At 52.8% G+C, this 20,670-nt stretch overlaps 2 protein-coding genes across 2 annotated transcripts; one reads left to right on the top strand and one right to left on the bottom strand.

Moving 5' to 3' along the window:
* The first annotated feature begins 1,796 nt into the window (after window positions 1-1,796).
* Window positions 1,797-8,963, top strand: CA6 (carbonic anhydrase 6). Its single transcript, XM_030964050.1, has 8 exons — window positions 1,797-1,912; window positions 4,576-4,724; window positions 5,053-5,148; window positions 5,611-5,677; window positions 6,134-6,291; window positions 7,210-7,333; window positions 7,737-7,835; window positions 8,350-8,963. The coding sequence occupies exons 1-8, from the start codon at window positions 1,891-1,893 to the stop codon at window positions 8,961-8,963; spliced, it is 1,329 nt and encodes a 442-aa protein (XP_030819910.1). The 5' UTR covers window positions 1,797-1,890.
* Window positions 8,964-9,918: 955 nt separating this feature from the next.
* On the bottom strand, window positions 9,919-19,986 carry LOC115912325 (solute carrier family 2, facilitated glucose transporter member 5-like). The gene is made up of 12 exons (XM_030963824.1): window positions 19,954-19,986; window positions 16,574-16,672; window positions 16,034-16,194; window positions 15,419-15,543; window positions 13,502-13,654; window positions 13,296-13,421; window positions 12,651-12,838; window positions 12,151-12,261; window positions 11,775-11,876; window positions 11,330-11,405; window positions 10,919-11,046; window positions 9,919-10,294 (listed from the first exon to the last, which is right to left on the bottom strand). The coding sequence occupies exons 1-12, from the start codon at window positions 19,984-19,986 to the stop codon at window positions 10,067-10,069; spliced, it is 1,530 nt and encodes a 509-aa protein (XP_030819684.1). The 3' UTR covers window positions 9,919-10,066.
* Window positions 19,987-20,670: the final 684 nt, after the last annotated feature.

Raw genomic sequence — 20,670 nt, 5'->3', positions numbered from 1 at the left:
GCATTTAGACACCTGACACCTGCTAGTTTTTGTTTGAATTCCTGCATGTTTTTTGAAAAGCCATCAGGGTTGCAGTCTCCTGCACCTTTCAGCTCTCAGTAGTTTTTGAGAGCTCTGAATTTTACAAAGGTTTCAAATCTCTCCCATTCAAAACTAGATTTCCAGTGATGAGGGAAGGTGTTGAAAGCAAAATGCTTCGAATGCTAAGGCTCAGGGCTGTGGAGTGCTTTAAAACCCAGTCTCTAATTTTCAGAGGAGCCAAGTGTCTGCAGTTTTGATTTCTAGCAGGATTGTGAATGCTCTGCACTTTTGAAATCCAGGGAATGCCTTGTGCCTTGGTCCTTGCTCTGTAAAGGGGAGCAGCTCTGAGGTCTGGGCTGGCTGTTTCTGCTTACAAAGCTCTGTTGTACCCATACTTGCAACGAGAAGCTTTTCAACCCATTCATCAGCAAAGAATGGACAGGAAAAGCTGTGCAGGGGTCAGACAGACCCGGGGCCATCAGCTCTGGCCATCGGGGGACCTGTCCCCTCTGTGGGGACAGCTCAGCCAAAGGCCAGCAGAGCTGACTGGCCAAACCCATTGTCCTGCTGGGGGGTGAGGAGAAGGGCAGGAGGGCTGCTGGAAAGGCCAGGCCTGGAGAAACCCAGCATTTGGGGTTTCTGAGGGGTTTTTAACCAGTCCTTCCCTCGGCTGTGCTGCAGGTACAACACAGACATGCTGATGGCAGTGCTCCTGCTCCCCCTGCTCCTGGTGCCCCTCGGCCACTGCCACGAGGTGTCCTGGACGTACAAAGGTAAAAACGGGGCTGCTCTGGGGTTGCTGCTGCTCAACAGGCTCCCTTCCATTCCCTTCCCTTCCTGGCTGTCCCTTAGTGAGAGATCACAGAGCAGCTAATTTATTCCACTTCAGTGATGCCTCCGTGTCTTGAAAGTGATTCTCCTCAATGTCACCTCTTTTTACTCCTTTGTGTGGTTAGGACACATTGTCAGGGTTGGCAGCACAACGAGGGTCAAACAATGGGGGAAATCTTTAGAATGTGTTGGAAGAAAAGCTGCCCTTTGGATGATCCTGCAAGGAAAAGCTTTAAATACTGCCTGCTTCTTATTTTATTGTCATATTCCAGGCAGTACAGAACACTAAGAAGTACTTATTTAGTTATTTATAATTTTTTTTGGTGAAATTTTATCTAAATTACATTTGTGTCAGGGGTTTGTTTGCAGAGCTCACTGAAGTAAGTGGTAATCCTTTTATGATCTTCAGTGGGCTAAGGTAAAACAAAGGATATTGTTGAAGAGTTGCAATATTGCAATTGCTCTCTCCCTAGTTAAAAATAGCTAATTGCTGTCAGTTCCTGATCCCAAGCTGAGCCTTCCTGCCTATTGCCCTGATCCTGTTCACTCGCACTGGTTAAGAAGCCAATTCCACGCCTCTGGCAGCTGGGACCCATTTAAATCCCCATTTCCATGTGAACACCCTCGTCCTTTGGTGGAGCTTCAGCGTCCGGCAACCACCGAGCCTCTGCTGCAATGCAGGTTTCTTACTTTGCAGCACAGCTGTCCTGCAGACACAGTAATGTGCATTTTCACTCTGGGGAAGGCAAAGCAACCTGTTATGGCTGCAGCTCCTGGCGTTGCAATAATTAGACTGGCACTTCCTGCTGGCAATGAGGAGAGTGCTCTGGCTGCTGAGTGACAGCACATCCCTGTCACCTGCCTTCCTCCCCCGCAGGAGAAGGAGAGCTGGATGAGGAGCACTGGGCACAGCACTTCCCAGACTGTGCTGGCAAGCAGCAGTCCCCCATTGACATCCAGAGGAGGAAGGTGAGGTACAACCCCCTGCTGCAGCTGGAGCTCGGTGGCTACGATGAGCCCTTGCAGGGGCAGCTCAGGATGACCAACAATGGCCACTCTGGTAAGGCTGGGGCACCGCAGGAACAGATCTTTTGTTTCAGCTTGGAAATGCATTCCCAGACAATGCCCTTGTTTTGAACTCACCTTACTTTGCCATCTCACTTCATTCTGCTCCCTTGGGTTTGCTGTTTTCCTCAGTCAGGCAGGAAAGTTCTCCAGAAATACATAAATAAATCAGGCAAATAAAAGGCAGTTAGGTTTCTTCAAGGTATTTTCTCTGTTGGACATGAAAAGGGAATAAAATGCAGCTGAAGAATTGCAGATTGATCCTCTTCTTTAATGTGCTGCAAGACAACAGGAGTGTAGCAGTGAGTGGGCACACTGACTCCTCTGCTTTCAGAAAAATGCATCTTTTGGCCTGTGCATGAATCAGAAGTGACAGGAATGGAACCTCTGCATCCCAGGTTTGGTTGGATGTAGGTCACCCTAAAGACAAGACAGAGGAGGATCCCTCCCTCACCAGAGGATTGGTATTTTGGGGCTCAGGAAAGGAAACTGAAGCACAGCACATGTTAAAAAGCCGGCCTTTGGCTACACAGTTTCAGGGCAATGCTTATAATTTAGGAGATCCCAGATCCCCCTGCTGCAATCTGTAATTCATTGCCTAAATAATTCATCAGCTGGTGCTGTTGGGATAACGCCTTTGGACTACAGAAGAGCAATGAGAGAATTTTCTAATGGCTGCAAGGGAGAGAGGATGAGTGCTTTGGGAAGGTGATGGGAACATAAAGCTGTCAGCTCCTGAGTCCTGCACAGTGGCTCTTTCTTCCTGCCTGCAACAAAGAGAGAAACCCGGGGTGAGGGCAGGCAGGGGAGTGCTGAGGGACAAAGTGCCAGCAGAGGAAGACTGCTGTGATTGTGTCCCTGAAAACTGAAACTCCTTTTGTGTGGCCCCCACCAACTCAGCGTTCAGCCCGGAGCTCTCTGTCAGCACTACTGCCCTGCCTGCCTAGACATTAATTCTTGCAGGTTTAGCTTTTTTGACTGCATGTGTGTATTTGTCCATTCTTTTGTTAACTTCCCAACAATGCTTTTCTGATGCGGGGCAGTTTCCTAAAGCACAAAGACAAACGACTGTGCTATTCACAGCTCCTGTGAGTCAGGCTGGGCTTTTCTACTGGCTTCAGTGAGATGGGGCAGGGCAGCAGAATCTCTCAGGGAAAGCACTCAGCAGATCTGAAAGGGACAGGAGAGGGATTTACAGCAGGACTCTCCTTACAGGCTCTCAGAACCAAACCCCACATGTCTCACGCAGGAAACCAGGTTCATTTTTTCTCTAGGTGTGCTAGCACCAGGCTGAATCCCACCTGAAAATGCCTGTTTGCTGTGGTGTGAGTGCTCACACAGAGAGCCTGGGCTTAACAAAGCCTTTTGCATTTGCACTTCCTTTTTGTTTTAAAGAGGGTTGGTCCTCCAGATGGACGAGCAAAATTGAAATGTCCTCCATGTGTGCATCCTCCTCCAGGAGCAGATTTAACTGGGGACTGCAGAGTGCCCCGTTACCTCAGCCTCCAGGGGCCAGAGCTGGGCAGGCAGGGATGGCCAGAGGCCAAGGTGCAGAGCAGCAGCGCTGGGGAAGGCTCAGCTGCACTCACCCAGCTCAGCCCAGCTGATTCTCCACCGCCTGGCAGAGCCAGGGCAGAGCAGCAGCAGGCACACTCCCCACTCACACTCCAGGTGGGAGAAAAGCAGAAGCAAACCAGGCTGCTCCCTACCTTGTGCTTGCAGCAAATATTTGCCTGGAATATCTTAGAGGAGCCTTAATCTTGTTACAAACTCACAGCACAATTCCCTGGCTGTGTTTTGTAGAAAGTAGAAACCCTGGTGAGGTACTTGAAGTAAATAACCCTCGTTATGGAAGGCAGTCAGCAGGGAACTTATGAAAAAGGTAGATTATGTTATCCCTCCCACTCTAGAGCCTTTGGGATATTAAAAGGAAACATGCTTTCGTCTTGTCTGTCTATAAACAGTTCACAAACAAAAGAAACTCCCAGAAACCCAAACTATGACTAATTAATAATATGTAGTGCTGCATTTTGCAAGGATAGTTGCTAGTTTTTATAACATGCTGGGGGCTTTCATTTAGATGAGGCAATTCTCCACTTCCACTCCTAGATATATTAACATAATCTATGATTTCTGGCAGGGAATTAGCAGGAAGACAAAGGGTTTGTGACTTCTCCTTGGCAAAGAGAAGAAAAGAGGTTTGTCTCCACAAATCCTTCAGCAATGACACAGCCTTTTCAAACCTGCAGGGCGTTCCCAGAATGGCTGGGCCTCGCTGGGAATAGTGATAACAGATGAGGCCACTGGCTGCGTGGATTCCTATTCCCCTTTTCTGCCTTGGAAAGGAAGTGGTTAACAGACCTGTGCCAGATGTGCTGAGCTGGGTGAGCTGAGCATTGAAGCTTTCATTAGTGCCTGCTGCCAATGCCAGAGCTCTCAGGGGGAGAAGGGGTCTGCAGGCACAGCTGGGGATGCCCAGTCCTGCTTGTGCCTGCACCAGCCTGAGCCCAGGAAAGGTTTTAAGCACACAAAGTTTTAAATTTCACTGTTTTCCCTCCCACACCGGGGTGGTGACTGTGCCCGCTCCTTCCAGGAGGTGCCACCACAGGGATGGGCAAGGCTGCACCCCCTGCTGCCTCCAACCCTGTCCTTTTTCAGTTCAGATCGACTTACCACCCACCATGAACATCTCCAGAGGGCTCCCAGGTGTGTACACAGCTGTCCAGATGCACCTGCACTGGGGAGGGCTGGACCTGGAGAGCAGCGGCTCGGAGCACACCATCGATGGCATGCGCTACTTCGCCGAGGTTCGTGGGGCTCAGGGCTCTGGGGCTCACTGGGAAAGGGGGGCTGCACCCCACAGGGCCTGCAGGGAGGCCAGGGGGAAGCAGGGCAATGCCAGGGCTGAGTCTGATGGTGCTGGCACAGAAAATTCTGAGAAAAGCCATGGCAAGAGCACTCGTGTCCTTCAGAGGTGTTCCCCCACAGTCACCACAAACCTGTTAAATCTTTTGGCCTGCTGTGAGGCACAAACAGCACGAACTGGGGTGGTGGCTGTCCCTTCAGTGTGTCCCTCTAAACAGGCAGGAACCACTCATCACTTCTTGCTGAATGACCCCATCTCTCTCCTGGCAGCTGCACATTGTCCACTACAACTCTGCTAACTACTCCAGCTTTGAAGAAGCCAAGGACAAGCCCCAGGGGCTGGCTGTGCTGGCCTTCCTGTACACGGTAGGTGTGACCCAGGCTGGGCCAGGGGGCACTGGCTGGGCTAAAACCTCCCTGAGACACCAGGTTTGTACAGCTGTCCCAGGACATGGGGTCTGGCACCTCGTTAGGGGCTGTGCTGCTTCCCCTGGGCCATCTGGGCTTCACACAACACCAGCCAACACCCCTTGGGAGCTCCAGAAAACTGCCCCATTAGTAGTATTTTATATATATATATGTATAAGAATATCAGGTGGGGTTTCCCTGCTGTGCCTCCAAGCCTTGCTCTGCTTTGCCAATGGGAACACTTGGATTTTATAGTAAAAAAGAATCCTGTTCACTGTTCTGCCCAAGCTGTACAAAGCTGACCATCGCCCAGCCCATCAGGAGACGTGTGGTTTGTTCTCTTTGTCTCCCCCCAAGTGCTCAGCAGTGAGGAGGACAGGCAGGTCACACCTTTTGATCAAGTGTCTGTGCTGTGTTTAGGATGGGCACTTTGAGAACACCTACTACAGTGAATTCATTTCCAAACTGGCAAGGATCAGGTTTGCAGGTAAGACCTGGGAGTGCCTTCCTCTGTCCCTGATATGCTCCCAGCCTGTGTGTACACTCTGCCTCTGGGAACTGACCTTTTCCTGCTGCTGTGCTGGCAGAGCATCCTCAGCCCTGCACAGCTCCAGCCCAGGGCTCTGGGGAGGGTGCTCAGGGCAGCAGTAAATGCACTCCTGGAGGTCTGTGCAGCACCAAAAATCAGCTTCCTGCAGCCTGCACAGCCCCTGATGCCTCCTGGAGCACCCCAGGCACTGGCAGAGCACTGAGAGCAGCTGCCCAGCACCCCCAGGACCCAGACATGTCTGACTGACAAAGCACAGACCCAGAAAGGGCCTCTCATGCCTCTCCATCTCCTCCCGGTTCCACCAAAGGCCTGAGGGGCCAGAGGGGTTTGCCAGCCCCAGCTCCAAGAGCACTTCCCCACTAACTGCTGATACCATCTCTGCTTCCTTTGGAGGTCACTCCACAAGTCTCAGCTCCCTGGACATCCAAGCCATGCTGCCAGAAAACCTCTCCCACTTCTACAGGTACCAGGGCTCCCTGACCACCCCCCCGTGCTCCGAGAGCGTCATCTGGACCATCTTCCACTCCCCCATTGTCCTGTCCCACACTCAGGTCAGTGCTGCCTCTCACCAGCTCCTCTTCCCCCTGAACGTTCCCTTTCTGCCCTCCAGGGAACAGAGAGCTCTTAGGGCGCCTCTCCTACAGAGATTTGGGGTGGATTCCTGCAGTTACAGGTGCCTGTCATTCTGCACGGCAGCAGGGCCAGGCTGTGTAGCAGTCACCAAGGCCTGGTGACTGATAACAAAACTCTGCTCAGCAAAGCTCAGCCACCCTGGAGCACTATAAAAAAGGAAGAGACCCATGAGATTAACAAGGCAAAAACTACTGCAAGAGAGTCCCCCTGAAAAAAAAACAAGCCCCCCAAAAAAGAGCCATTTATAACATTAAAATAATTACAGAATAATTGGCAGATTTTAGAAGGTATTTCAGGGTTTTTCAGTGTCTAGACTCACACTGAAAGTAATGCTTTAAAGTTAATAAATAATAAAGAAGCATCAGAAACATTTTCTTCCAGGAGAAGAAAAAGATAAAACTGAGACCACAGTAGTGGGGGATCACAGTGTGCTCTCTTTGAAAAAGAAATACTCTTTTTGGCAGGGGAAGGCTGGAGGGCACTTGTGAGAAAAGTACAGAATAGCAGCAAAATCTCCATCCATGCTATCCTCAGGCAGGAGCTCAGAAGTCCCCCAGCCCTTATCATGAATTGGCTGATAAGGGCCCTCAGTCCTGTTCCTTCCCCAGCTGCTGCTCAGCAAGAGACCCTGAGAATTCTTGTGTGATCCCCAGTGCAATCCCCAGCTGCAGGGTGTGCACTGCAGGTCTGGGCACAGCTGCTGTCCCCGTGCCCTGTATGATGTCCCCATGCCACTGTGCCCTGTGTTTGTCCCTGTTCCAATGTGATGTCCCCATGCCACTGTGCCCTGTGTGATGTCCCCATGCCACCGTGCCCTGTCCCTGTCCCCATGGCAGGTGCAGCTCCTGGAGAACACGCTGCTCGACTGGCACAACCGCAGCCTGCGCAACGATTACCGGCACGCGCAGCCGCTGTGGGGCCGCGTGGTGGAGGCCTCCTTCCGAGCCCAGCAGGGCCAGGGTAGGGCCAGGGGACACCTGGGGACACCTGGGGACACACTGGGGGAGGGTGTGGCACTGCCAGTCCCCGTGGTTGGACAGGCTGGAATCCCCTGTCTGGGAGGGCAGTGTCCCTGCTCCGGTGGAGGTGTCCCTGTGCCTCCCCGCTGGCACCCCTGGTTCAAGGTGTGTGCCAGCCCTGCCCTTTGAGTGTCACACCTCCAGGGCAGCTGGTGCTGCCTGGCACCACGTCAGGACCCTCAGCTCAGGTGTGTCTGGTGCATGGAGTGTGTGGGAACAGCTCTGGCTGGGCAGCCACACCGAGGAGAGGAGCTGCAGTTTGACACACAGCTTTTGCTCCAGCTAGAAAATGCAGCTTGTGCACATGCCAGCCCTCTGTAAGTTCAGCTCTCTGATTGCTCCAGCACAGTGTGATCCAGAGGAATTCACCCTCAGGCTGGACCAAATCCAGATGCAGCTCCAGGACATGAAGAGAGAGTTGCTGAATGGACTGAGCCACACAGGTAAGAAACACAGGTTGAGTCCAGCTCACCTTGTGAGGATGGAGAGCCCTGCTGAGCTTGGTGGCCCAAACCATTGACAGGTTTGCTACTGGCACACACAGGTAGAATTCTGTGCCATATCTGGGCCTGCTGATGGAAATCCTTCACCATCATCATGGCCAGCCCTAAGCCAGCTACTCCCAGAGCAGATGGAGCTCTCTCCTGCCCCATGGGAGCACATTTTTACAAACAGTAAAAAAGCTCAGCTCAGTTCCCCCAGGATAAATAACCCTCACCTCTATTTTATACAACATGAGAAAGGAGGAGGAAGGAGGGAAAACCATGATTTGCCCAAATATTTGTGTGGGGGAGCTCAGCTCAGCTTTTCATCATTCCAAAGCCCTTCCCTGCTGGCACAACACACAGCATAACTGGGAACTCAGACTGCACAGCCCTACCAGCTCTGTGGGTGCTGTCCTCCAGAATCTGGGCTGCTTTACAGGAAATGTAACTGCTGGCTTTTGGGTTATTTCAGATACGAAACCCAGCACCTTTCCAGCTTTCTACTTCCCTGTGGAAAACATTGAGAGCTTTGTGGAGGTGCACCCCCTCCGTGCCATGTCCCTGCAGGCCTTCACACTGTGCTTCTGGAGCCGAGCCCAGCCCCTGGGCAGCCAGACCATCCTGTCCTACTCCACTGGGGAGAGCGAGCACGAGCTGGAGGTGACCGTGGGCACGGAGCTGGGGCTCTGGCTAGGAGGGCACTTCCTCAGCTTCCCCCTGCAGCACGGGGCCCAGGGCTGGCTGCACCACTGCGTGACGTGGGCGTCCCCGGAGGGAACGGCCACGCTCTGGCTCAACGGGGCAGCTGGCAAAGCCAGGAGCATCCAGAAGGGCTATGTGAGCCGGGCTGGGGGCACACTGCTCCTTGGCAAGGCCAGGGACACTCTGCTGGGCACGTTCTCCAACGGCTTTGCAGGCTGGATGAGCCAGGTGAACCTGTGGAGCAGAGTGCTCAGTGGCACCGAGGTTCGGGCGCTGGCGCTGTGCAAAGCGGGGCAGCCCACGGGGGATGTCATAGCCTGGGGACAAACGCCCATGGCCCTCCTCGGGGGGGTCCTTCTGCAGCCTGACACCAGCTGCCAGTGAGCACAGCCCTGGCTGGCTCAAGGCATCCAGACAGTGCCAACTGTTGGTTGGGAAAACAGAAAAACTGAGGTGGTTTGCTTGTTTCTCCCCCTGCTTTGTAGGCTCACTGTGCATCTCCTGGTGCTCCAGGGTGTCTTTCCAAGAGACCAAAACCTCCATCTGTGAGATAAAAGCAATGAACTGCAGAATCTGGCACAGTCCAGCACCCTGGGTTGTTAAATCTCTCCAGGGTGTTGATTTAGATCCCCATACACAGATTTTTTTTTCATGCCAAAGAGCTGCTCTCTGGTCAAAGGAGCTGCTTTCTCAAATAAAATTTCTCTCCCATCCCTCAGCCAGTCTCAGTTTTTCACCATCCTCCCTGCTTGTCTCTCCTCCCGTTTGTCAGCACCAACTCACCACCCCTTCCCTTGCAGTCGTGTCCCACAGGAGAGCAGATGTGGAGCTGTGGCAGGGCAGGTCCTAGGACAGCTCCTGTGCACTCCCTGTGCCTTGGCCTGTGGCACAACTTTGCCTTCTTTTCTGTAGTGGATGCAGAGACAGAGCATAGAAACAGCTCCTTTTCCAACACTCATGTATCACAAACTCGAGCACAGGTATATTGTATATATAAACTGATTTGCTAAGGTTAAAGTAAATCATGTGAAGGATTCTCCATCTACTACACAAGATCCATGCCAAGCTGCTCAACAATTCTGCTTTTGTCAAAACAGAGGGCAGCACACTGACATACCAAATGGAATTTAATTTCCCCTTGCTGGACACTCAAACACACAAGTGACAGTTCCTCAGAGGAGTTTAGGGCACTCCTTGCATACAACTGCCCCACGCCCAGCCCAAGGGCTGGCTTGTGTCCCCTGGATGTGTCCCCAAGACACCAGGGACACTCATCAGCTCCTTGGTCACAGACTGAGCTGGCTGAGGACATTTCCTTTGCCTTGGAACAAGAGGAGGACTTGGCAGCATTAGGTTTGCAGTTGGATTTGATGTCGAAAGTCTTTTCCAGCCTTAACAGTTCTGTGATTGTCAGATCAGCATCAAAGGAGGAATCCCTGGATTTGTTTTCCTGCTGAACAGATCCTGTCAGGCCAAACACAGCTGGGTCACATCTCACTGCTGGAGAGCCATTTCTTCTCTTCCTGCCTGCTCAGGGGGTAGGAATCTTTAAGCTCTTTGCTTTCCTGAACCTCCACTTTGTTCCTCTTGGCCATGATCCTGTTGATTTCCATGAAGGTTTTATTCTTGGTCTCAGGAACAATGAAGAAGATGTAGAGCACGGTGGCGACGCAGATGGCACAGAAGATGAGGAAGCTGTAGGGCCCCAGGCCAGCCTAGGGCAGTGACAGGAGAGAGCAGGGGTCAGGGGACATTCCAGCTGGGAACACCCGCTCTGGCCCTGCTGCACCTGCCCTGCCTGTGGAAATGCTGCCACAGTGAGGTGCTCGTGTTTTAACCTGAACGACTCAAAGCTGGGGAGGTTTTAGATTCTGTCTTCTCAAACCAGCACCAGGGGTTCATTGGAACCTTCTGGGAAAGGAGGCTGAGAGTCTGCTCTGTAGCTCAAACAAAACTCAGCAGCTGCCTCTGCCCAGGGTAGAGTCAGGGACTGCAGCAGTTTGTGGTCACTGCTGCTGGGGGCAGTTTAACCAGGCACTGAGACTGCAGAACCTAAAACTGTCCCCTCAAGGCACATCCTGCAGTGGAAAATGGGGAATTTGCCATCTTTTCCAAACTCCTGAGCTCAGGATGAGACCTAGCAATCAAACTGCTTTCTTTTAAAGCCTGTGCAACAGGCAGGTGTGATGAGAAAATGCTGAGAAACATCCATCTCCTGCCCGTAACACACGCCACACACGGGTTTTGGGAACCAACAAATGCATTCACACTCCCCAAAGCCTCTCTGCAAGAACACAGGGGTGAAGAGGCCCAAGTCCTGCCCTGTGGTGGGTTCTTACCTCCATGTAGAGGAAGAGCAGCCCCACGGTGAAGTTGCTCAGCCAGTGCACAGAGCCCCCCACCATGAACGCCGCGGGTCGGGACGACTGCAGGAACATCTCCGTGATCATCACAGCAGGAATGGGACCTGCAGGGCAGCTGCAGCTGAGGGAACCCCTGAGGCAGCCCCCTCACCCTGAATTCCTCATTAGACTGCTCATTTCAGTGGCAGGCAGTGGTTTCAACTATCAGCACATCAAACAAGGATTCAATTTAAAGGAAAAAACGGGGCAATTAAATGACTTGCACAGGGCATGGCCACACAGAGATGAAATTCAGCCTCCCTGGATGAGCTCCACAAAGGTTTTGGTTGGAAATTGAAGACAACACGTGGCTTTCCCCAGCTCCTGGGGGAGGCTGTGGGCACTTACTGGGTCCGATGGCGTGTCCAATGATGTAGGCAATGACGCAGACTATGCTGAGGTAGGACATCCAGGAGACAGTGCTCTGTGAGGGTTGAAGCCAGGTTAGGGCGTCTGAGCATCACCTGCACACTCAGGGCGCTGCTCACAGTGAGATCTGAGGGCATTCCAGGGCAGTGTCACCCTTCAGTGCCACAATGAGGCACAGAAGGCACAGCCTGGCTCTGACCCGTGCTGCCACAGGGATCTGGTGCAGCAGGAACTGGGAACAGCCTGGGGGAGCACCCAGGCAAGCAGCACCACAGCTTTTCTTTAAGGCAGACATGCAAGCACAGAGACTTTCATGCTGTCCCCTCCTCCCAGGGTGTGGAAGCATCCTCAAAATATTCCAATGGCCTGTTCCCTGGACAGTCCAGAAATCATGGGAGGGACCAGCTGAGCCATTCATACACACCTGGAGGTTGAGGGCCAGAGTTAGCACTGCACAGGAGGCAGAGCACAGCACGAAGCCAGCCAGGAGAAGGATCCTCCTCCCCAGGGATTCCACGATGAAAACCTGGAAGAGACAGGAGAGGGGAGAGGGGCAGACACCAGGGGCTCAGCAATTGCTGCAGAAGTTTCTGTCCAAGGGACACCACAGGGCATCTGTCGTGGAAAACACCTCCCAGAGTGTGCAAATAACACTCTAGTGGAATGTTTTTGGGATGAGATGATCTCCAAGGTCCCTTCCAACCCAAACCATTGTGTGACTGCAGGATTCCACGAGCACAACCTAATTTAAACGGGGAGGGGAGAGTGGGCAAGTTCAGAGAGCCCCAGCACAAACTTACAGCCAGCAGAGTCATGACCACATTGATGGCACCTATTGACACAGTGACATACTGGATGCTGCTGCTGTGCACCCCTGCTGACTCAAAGATCCTGTCTGCATAGTAGAAAACCTGCAGCAGAACCACAGCACAGTTACTGCATGGCCCACGGGGATCCCCCCTGGGCCGCTTTAAATCCTGGCACTGGTGCACAGAAACCCCAGGATGGAATCTGTCCATCTCTGGAGGTGCTGGCTGGGATCTGGGCACAAGCACTTTGCTTTAGAAACACCCCAGTGATCATTAACAGGGCACTGACCCTGCACCTTATCCTGGATTTGGAACTGGCCAGGGCTGACCCAGCTCTGTGTGACACTGGGCATGTCCTGGGTGAAGGGGCACTCCCAGGCCCTGTGCCAGCACTGCCCCCAGACCCCTCGGAGGTTCCAGCCCCTGTTTGTGCCCCCAGGCCCTGTTTGTGCCCCCAGGCCCTGTTTGTGCCCCCAGGCTGCCCCACTCACCCCGTTGACCCCCGAGAGCTGCTGCCCTGCCATCATGACGATGATGGAGATGAGCTGCCACCTGAGGCCCCTGAAGGTGAACAGGCTGAGCACAGAGAACTGCCCCTCCTCCTTCTCGGAGCGGTCCTCCTGGTACATCTCCTGTATCTCCTCATCCACATCCTGCTGGCCCCTCAGCCTCTGCAGAGCTGGTGGGGAGAGCACAGGGAGCTGGGAGCCACAGGATGGCAGAGCTGTCCTGCTGCAGAGCAGGACGGAGCAGGGTGTGGCCCTGGGCAGCCCTGCTGGGCACCTGGGCATCCCCACACCCAGGAAAGGAGCAGTGTCCTGAGAGTTCCACCCCCAGCAGCACACCAGTGGAGAATTTCCCACCCTCGTGCTGCTGCCACCCTGTCCCACAGCCAGAGCCTCTCCCAGCTCCCTTTTCCCATCTTTGTGGTGCTGCCAGCCCATCCCACAGCCAGCCCCATCCCCTCCCAGCTCCCTTTTCCCATCTTTGTGGTGCTGCCAGCCCATCCCACGGCCAGCCCCATCCCCTCCCAGCTCCCTTTTCCCATCTTTGTGGTGCTGCCAGCCCATCCCACGGCCAGCCCCATCCCCTCCCAGCCCCCTGCCACGGCAGGAGGGGGCAGGATGGGGCTGTACCTCTCCGTGCCTGCTCCTCGGTGCCCTTTTGGATGAGCAGGTACCTGGGGCTCTCGGGGAAGAAGGGCAGTGTCAGGAGCTGGATCAGGGACGGGATCCCAGTGAGCCCCAGCAGCACAGGCCACCCTGCAGCAAGGGCAGAGCACATCAGCTGAGGGAAATCCTCCCCCTGGGGAGCCTGGAGAGGCTCTGGGCCACAGCTTTACCTTGAGCATTGCCAAGGATGCGGTGGAGCCCGAGGATCTGAGCTGCAAGGATGCCAATGGTGATGAAGAGCTGTGGCACCACCCCCACAGCTCCTCTCAGGTTTTTGGGGGACATTTCTCCAAGGAACATGGGAACCACATTGGAAGCCAGCCCTAGAAGTTAAGAGAACAGTGTCAGACATGCAGCTCAGCCTTCAGCAAGCTGCTGATTGCCCACGGGCAGCAAAAGAGATTCCTGACGAGCCACAGAAACTTCCCACCCAAACCCTTCTGCTTTGAGTGTCTGGGTTATCAGCTCTGGGCAGCAAAGCACTTGTGGAGTCTGCCAGGATTGGCAGGAGCCTGCCTTGCCTGCAGAGCCAGCAGATGATTTGGGGGTGTCTTGGTTTGAGTGTTCAGTGTTCATCCTCCTGAATGCAGCTTCTCCCAGCAGGCTCTGCCAGGAACAGCACAAGACTCACAAAATAAAACCGTGCTGCTCCAGGTTTGGAAACTAACTCCAAATACAAGAGAGGAACCTTTTGCTTCCTCTAAACCAAGAAGAGAAATCAGTACCCAAACACGCTGATGTGAAAGTGGAAGGAAATGACTTTGTGCTGGCTTTTAGAACTTCCCTGCTTGGTGAGGCTGTGCTGAGAGCTTTGCTGGCCTGTGATGTCTTGCAGGTGGCTTGCTGGAATGGGTATTTATGCTCTAATAAGGGCACATGGGACTCAGGTTATTTTTAGGAACATTCTAGGGCTGCCCACAGTGACCCCAGCGAGCTGCCAGCTCCTGGGCTGTCAATCCTGGCAGCTCCCAAGCTCCTGGAATCAAATGACCACGGGGAACTCTTATCTGACCCGTCTAGAGCCCCTGGGCTTCAGGAGCCAAAGGTGATCAGGCTGATATTTGAAAGCTGAAAGGCCTAAAAGGCACAGAAAGCAGAGCCACCAGTGCCAGAGGGTGCCAGCCCTGGGATCCTCCCAGAGCCTCCCCAGGCACAGCAGCCCCAGTTCAGGCCAGGCCAGCCTGAGAGGGACGAGCCAGGGCAGCCAGGCTGGCTTTGCTTTGGTTATAAATAACTGCAGAGAGGGATCACATTTAACAAGACCCTTAGCATTTATCCCAAGCTCCAGTGCTGAGGGCAGCTGCCAGGTTTAAGGGAGTCAAAAGCCAAGGTAAAACCATTGGATTAAAAAAAAATGGAAAACAAGAAACTGGCTCAGGAAAGCGATTGATCTGCCCATGCAGCAATTACAATTGGCCAGCTAAGGCAGGAAATTTGTTTTTACAAGCTAGCCCAGCTCATTAACAAACCATGGAGTGTGCCAGTCTCACCAGCCCAAAGCCAATTAATTCAGCCTAAATGCTCTTAGGACCCTTATAGCCCTGGCTGTGCTCAGGGTACCCAGCGTGGTTCTGTTCTGTTCCTGCAGCTCCAACACAGCCACTCCCAGCAGGAACACACAGATACCCTTGGCTTCCCCCTCTCTCTGCAGGAAATCCAGTGGCTCTGAGCCCTTTGCTCTCCCTTTTAACATTTCTGCTGCAGGAAGAACAGTCAGTTCCAGGACTGGATTATTGGATCTGGCAATGCTTTTGATGGATTTTTCTGGTTCTGTTAAAAAGGAAAGAAGTAGACTATCTGCTTCAAGTTGTCTGGGAAAACAGGTTACCCTCAGCAGGTTTGGAGCTGCAGTGCCCAGCAGATGTTTATTGCTGCATTTACAGACACACATCTCCTCCCTGCAGCTCAAATTCCAGTCCCAGGGCCATTATCTCCCAAAGATCTTTAGTCCTTCTGCACCAGGCTAAAGCACAGCCTTGTCGTGCAGATTCCAAAGTGTGATACCTGTGAGAGCATCTGCTGGGAGAATAAAACACCTTTACACAGCCAAGGAAATATTTATTGCTCTCTCTTTACCATCCACTTACCAGCAAATATTCCCATGAGAACACGGGAAAGGATGATTACTTCAAAGGTTTTTGCCAGCTCTGAGGTTCCCATAAGGATGGCAGCAGCGATGGAGAAGAGGTTATTTATCAGCAAAGTGCCCTTTCTGCAAAGGAACAGCAGAAGAGAAGATTCAGCTGGGCATTGCTAAGTTACAGAAAGATCCCCTCTGTCCGAAACTCAAATTAATCATCAGGCCAAACACTGGTCAAGGAGGAAATGGCAATTGCCACATGTTTCCTGAAGGCAATGAAGGCTTCCAGAAAGGAATGAAGTTTCTCAGGAAGCCTGAGCAGCAGAGGCTGGGCCTGATCTGACACTCAGGACTTTCTTTGCCCACTGGCTCCGTGCCCAGCCCACAGCCCTGGCCACACCAGAACCCCATAAATCCCTGGTTCTGGCCACACCAGAACCCCATAAATCCCTTCCCACTGGGGGGGCAGCCCTTGTGGCTGAGCCCAGCTGCTCTCCCTCACCCCACCCGCCTCAGCCCCAAGGTGTGGGGGAATTTCAGGCAGCTGAAGGGCTGGGCAAGGTGGAGTCCCCAGGAGCTCAATGTTGTCTGCTCCCAAAGGAGGGCAGGGCCTCTCACCTACCTGCCACAGTTATTGACCATGGGCCACACCAGGAGCGACCCAAAGAGGCCTCCCAGAGGGAACATGGACACAGTGAGAGACCAGAGCAGTGTCTGGAAGCCTCTGTCCATGGGCACCCCTGTCCTGTCCAGGTAGGTCCTGTTGTAGAAGTCCTGCATGTACTGCAAGGAAGCACAAAGCAGATTTGGCACAGCGGTACAATCCCTGTGCTGTAAGGGTTAGATAACAGCAGCTCAGAGCCATAAAGCTCTGCCATAAAACAACTGTCCTGAGAAAAATGGGATGGCTGAGCTGGGAAATGAAAGCAAGGGAGGGATGGAGAAGCCTGGGGAGGAGGAGGATGGAAGAGCCTGGGGAGGAGGAGGATGGAGGAGCCTGGGATGAAGGAAGATGAAAAGCCTGTGTTCCTGCAGGCTGTGCCTGGTTCCCAGAGCTGTGTCCCAGGCACAGAGAGAGGACAAGCCCCCACAAACCCCCACAAATAATGAATTTAATTTGCATAACCCCAGCCCTGCCTGGCTCTGCCCTCACCCCACTCACCGGGGCAGGAGAGTTGATCACAGACACGTTGTAGCCGTACTGGAAGGAAGAGCCAAAGGCAGAAATCAGAGCCACCAGGGCCAGGGGAAGTGTCATTTTCTGCCGAGGGAGAGAAAAACCATCAACACCATCCTGGAAGTGGGTCTGGCTCTTAGGCATTGATAACATTCAGTAAAAACAAAGAAATACATAAAGTCTTGCTTTCTGTGTTTTTGCCTTCATTTTGCTGCATCTAAAAGCCCAATGTGTTGTTTCCATTACAACTCATTTTGTTCTGCTTGATATGCCCACAGTCATTAGAGTAATTCACTCTGCTTTGCTGGTATTGATGAATCATTTCGATGATTAATTTTTTTCCAAGTTACCATTCTTAAAACACCACCCTGCAGGGGAAAAGGTTGATGCAATTATTCCTTTCCAATGTGCAAATTGGGCAGTGCAATAACACAGGATATTGGCACAGGAAAGCTTTAAAAAGAAGTGATTTTTGCATTAAGTGGCTAAATCCCTTTCCTGTTCATTTTTTCTTCCTCTGCATTTGGGGATAGAGCTATTTATGGATGTGATTGCCACTGAAGCCAATTAGAACTTATCCAGGCAACCCCCAGGGCTTGGCTGAGGGGTGCAGGAGCTGCACTTTGCACTGGGACAGAGGAGGGCAATTGCCATCTGTCACCCTGGTTTTTTAAGATTTTCTAAGCCTTCTGATGTTGACGTTCTTGTAGCGAACTTTCTCACACACTTCCTGTAAATAACTCATTGTTTTTTCATTCCTTTATGGAGGAGGAGAGAGCTGATGGACTGTTGGCTTGACCAGTGTCATTGGAGAGGTGGCACTGTCACCCTCCAATCCGCTGTCACTTTTGGAAAACTACAAATGTTGGAGTCAGAAAATAAACTGCCCTTTTTTCCTCACCTTGAGAACAGCGGTGTGAGCCTGTGTTCTTTCGTGCCCTATAGTGACAGCCATCTGCAGCAGGATCAGCACCCCGTTGTGGGCACACGTTCCCCAGGCTCACAAACAACCAGAACAATTCGCTTTTCCCAACAGTTTAGCTGCAGTTCAGCCCTCGGGCTGTGTTGACAGAGCTGGGTTGTTGGGGTTTTGTTTGGCTGGGTTTTATAGCTCGCTAATGCATCTCACTGCTGCTACATCAATAAAGCCATTTTTCATTTTAATCTCGCTTGCTGCCACCCTCACCAGCCTTAATGGCCTTAATGTCTGCGAGGTTTTCTTGTCCCAGCACTCAGCTCAGGTCCCACACGAGGGCTCTGTCACTTCCCTAATTGAACATTTGTCCAAACAGCTGCTGCTGCTTCTTTCTATTCCTCAGCATCCCTGGCAGCTCAGCTGAGGGACCTGCAGAGTTTAAGGTGTTGCAGGAGATCAAAATCCAAGTCTGTCTCAGCCCGAGGACTGGCAAGGAGGCTCAGGCTTCCAGGTCCATTTTCTGGGAGGAGGCTGCTGACATTCTCTCATTGGTGAAGAGAAGCAGCTGCCTTGCTCTCATTAACCAAATCCCAGGAGCTCACAAGAGCCACTGGTGTAAATTATTGACATCCAGCACTTGCAAGAAAACCTCTGGCATTCCCCAGCAGTGCTTTGTGCAAGGCTCCTCTTTGTGAAAGGCAGCCCCGTCCAGAAGCATCTGCAGCCTAAAGCTGATTGGAAAATAGGAAAGAAAACTCACACACAAGGGGAAAGTCCCACAAAAGGGGAAAGTGACACAGAAGGGAAAAGTCCCACAGGAGTTACAGGGTGGGAGAGCTGCAGACAATCGCTCAGTGCAACACTGCAGACAGACACAAACTGGGCTCAAGAACAGAAACATCTCAGCCCAAAATCATGGTCTTTCCTCTCTTTACAGGTCCCCCCAGGTGCCCAGGGCTTGTCCTGAGTCCCTGAAGGAAGGCAGGCAGCATACTCACCCCCCTGGCACCCGGGGCGCCCTCGGAGCTGTCCTGCTTCCCTTTCATGCTGCTGTGAGGATCACAGATGCTGAGCACAGCTTCTCCCGGCAGCCACGGGGCGCACAGGACTGCCCTGCACAGAGAAACCCCTCCTGTGACTCTCCCAAACACTTCCAAACACCGCCAGGCTCTGTCAGCCAGGGTAAGGCTGTGATTGATCATCCCCCTCCCCTGCCCGACTCTCACAGCTGCAATTCCATTTGCTCCCAGCTCTGTTACCAGTGACAGATGTTCTTCCACCAGATGCTGTCTCAAACAGAGTTGCTGCCCAGTGAGAGGGGCACGGGCTCATCTCTCCAGGGAGAAGGGGCAGACTTTCCCCAAAGCTGGTAAAATGAGCCAATTTCCCCCTATATCTGGACATATGGACAAGGAGAGCCCATGGAGCTGCAGCTCCTGGGCAGCTGGGCTGGTACAGCCAGGGGTGCTGCCCAGCAATTGTGACATCAGGGAGCACAGGGGCAGCCCGGGCAGCACAGGGGGCCTGTCCTGAGCCACAGCACTGCAGCTGAACCCCACCAACCCCCCTGCAGACAAACTGCACAGATCTGCCCCAAAACGCTGCTCCTTGTCCTACCGTGCAGGCCCAGCTGGCTCAGGCAGCGCTGCAGCCCCCAGGGCTCATCCTCCCAGAGCTGCGCCTGTGGGCGCCTCCTCCGAAGCCCGGGAGCTCCTTTCCCTCTCCGAGCGGGAGCTGCACCACGTGCTGCTGGCTCTGCTCCGTTGTGGGCTGGCTTTAGAGCCCAGGAGCTGGTTAATCATCCACTACAACTCCAGGGTTTATCAGAGAAACGCAAAGTTCACAGGCATCCCCGGCAGCAGGATAAACCAGAACAACACGTGCTGTTTCACTGGTCTGTCTGTTTTCATTGGCCAGCTCAGGAAAAGGCATCGCTTGAGCAACACGTCCGTGCCACGTGCCCTGCCCAGCTCCTGGCTGGCTGCGGCACCTCCTGCTCCGCGTGGCAGCAGCATGCCCCAAGCAGGGAGAGGAGCTGAGCGAGGAGGAGTTCGGTCCCCAGACTGCCGCAGACATCCTTTTTATGACAAATCTTTTCTTTAGGATTTTCCCTTCTGAGAAGCTGAGGCCTCAGAAACAGAATGCAAACATTGATTATCTGCTGCTGTGGGATGCAACAGGTGGATCTGTGATTGGTCTCCTGTGGATGTTTGGATCTGGTGACCACTCACGGCAGAGCTGGCTCTCCCTCTCTGTCGGAGCCAGCTGCCTTTGTTAGCATCCTTTTCTATTCTTAGCTTAGCCTTCTGAGGAAACCTTTCCTTCTATTTCTTTTTAGTATAGTTACAATGTAATATATATATCATAAAATAATAAATCAAGCCTTCTGAACATGGAGTCAACATTCTCGTCTCTCCCCTCACCTGAAAACCCCAGTGACCACTGTCACACCAGACTCGCTGGCTTTTCTCTTTTGCTGCATTTCTTTTCAGCGAAGAGCCTGAAGATGCTGTTCCCAGGTGTCCTGATCGGGATCAGGCTCCTGTGTGCCAGCCCACAGCTCACTCAGCAGCCCCTGCTGTCCTCACCTTTACAGATCTTCAGCCAAGAGGGAAAATTCTGCCCCACAGTTGGGGAAACTGCAAAGAGGGCAAATTTCCAGTCCTCCAAAGGCAGTACCACCCTCTGGGAGCTCTTGGCAGCTGCTCTGACACTCAGTAAATACAGGGAAGGAGAATTCTCTATCATGGTCTTTAAACTCTGTTCCTGAACTTGAAGCAATAATCTTGAAACATGCAGGAATCAAAGAGATCACATATGTTTGTCATCAGAACCCCTTCACCAGAGTAAATATTTCCTTATGGCAGCAGAACAGTTGGAATATTTTCTGAACACAGCAGGAGTGTGGCAGGAACATCTCTATGGTTGTAATTGGCACGGGGATGATCCTGGAGGAGGTTGGTGACGGGAGACAGGACAGTAAATCAACTTCTTGGATTTTCAAAGCAGCTGCAGGGCTGTGACATCTCCAGCAGCTGGGATCCTGTTGGACTTGGCAAAGGACAGGGCCAGGAACCAGCAAAGAGCTGATTTTACAGGCATTTACAAGCACGTTTTCCATCTCAGCTGCAGCACATCCCAAGGTTTTACATCTGCTCTCCACCCC

The sequence above is a fragment of the Camarhynchus parvulus genome, chromosome 21 (assembly GCF_901933205.1).
Source record: "Camarhynchus parvulus chromosome 21, STF_HiC, whole genome shotgun sequence".
Classification (NCBI taxonomy): Eukaryota; Metazoa; Chordata; class Aves; order Passeriformes; family Thraupidae; genus Camarhynchus; species Camarhynchus parvulus.
Note: the sequence above shows the minus strand (reverse complement) of the source record. Positions and strands in the feature narration are given on the sequence as shown.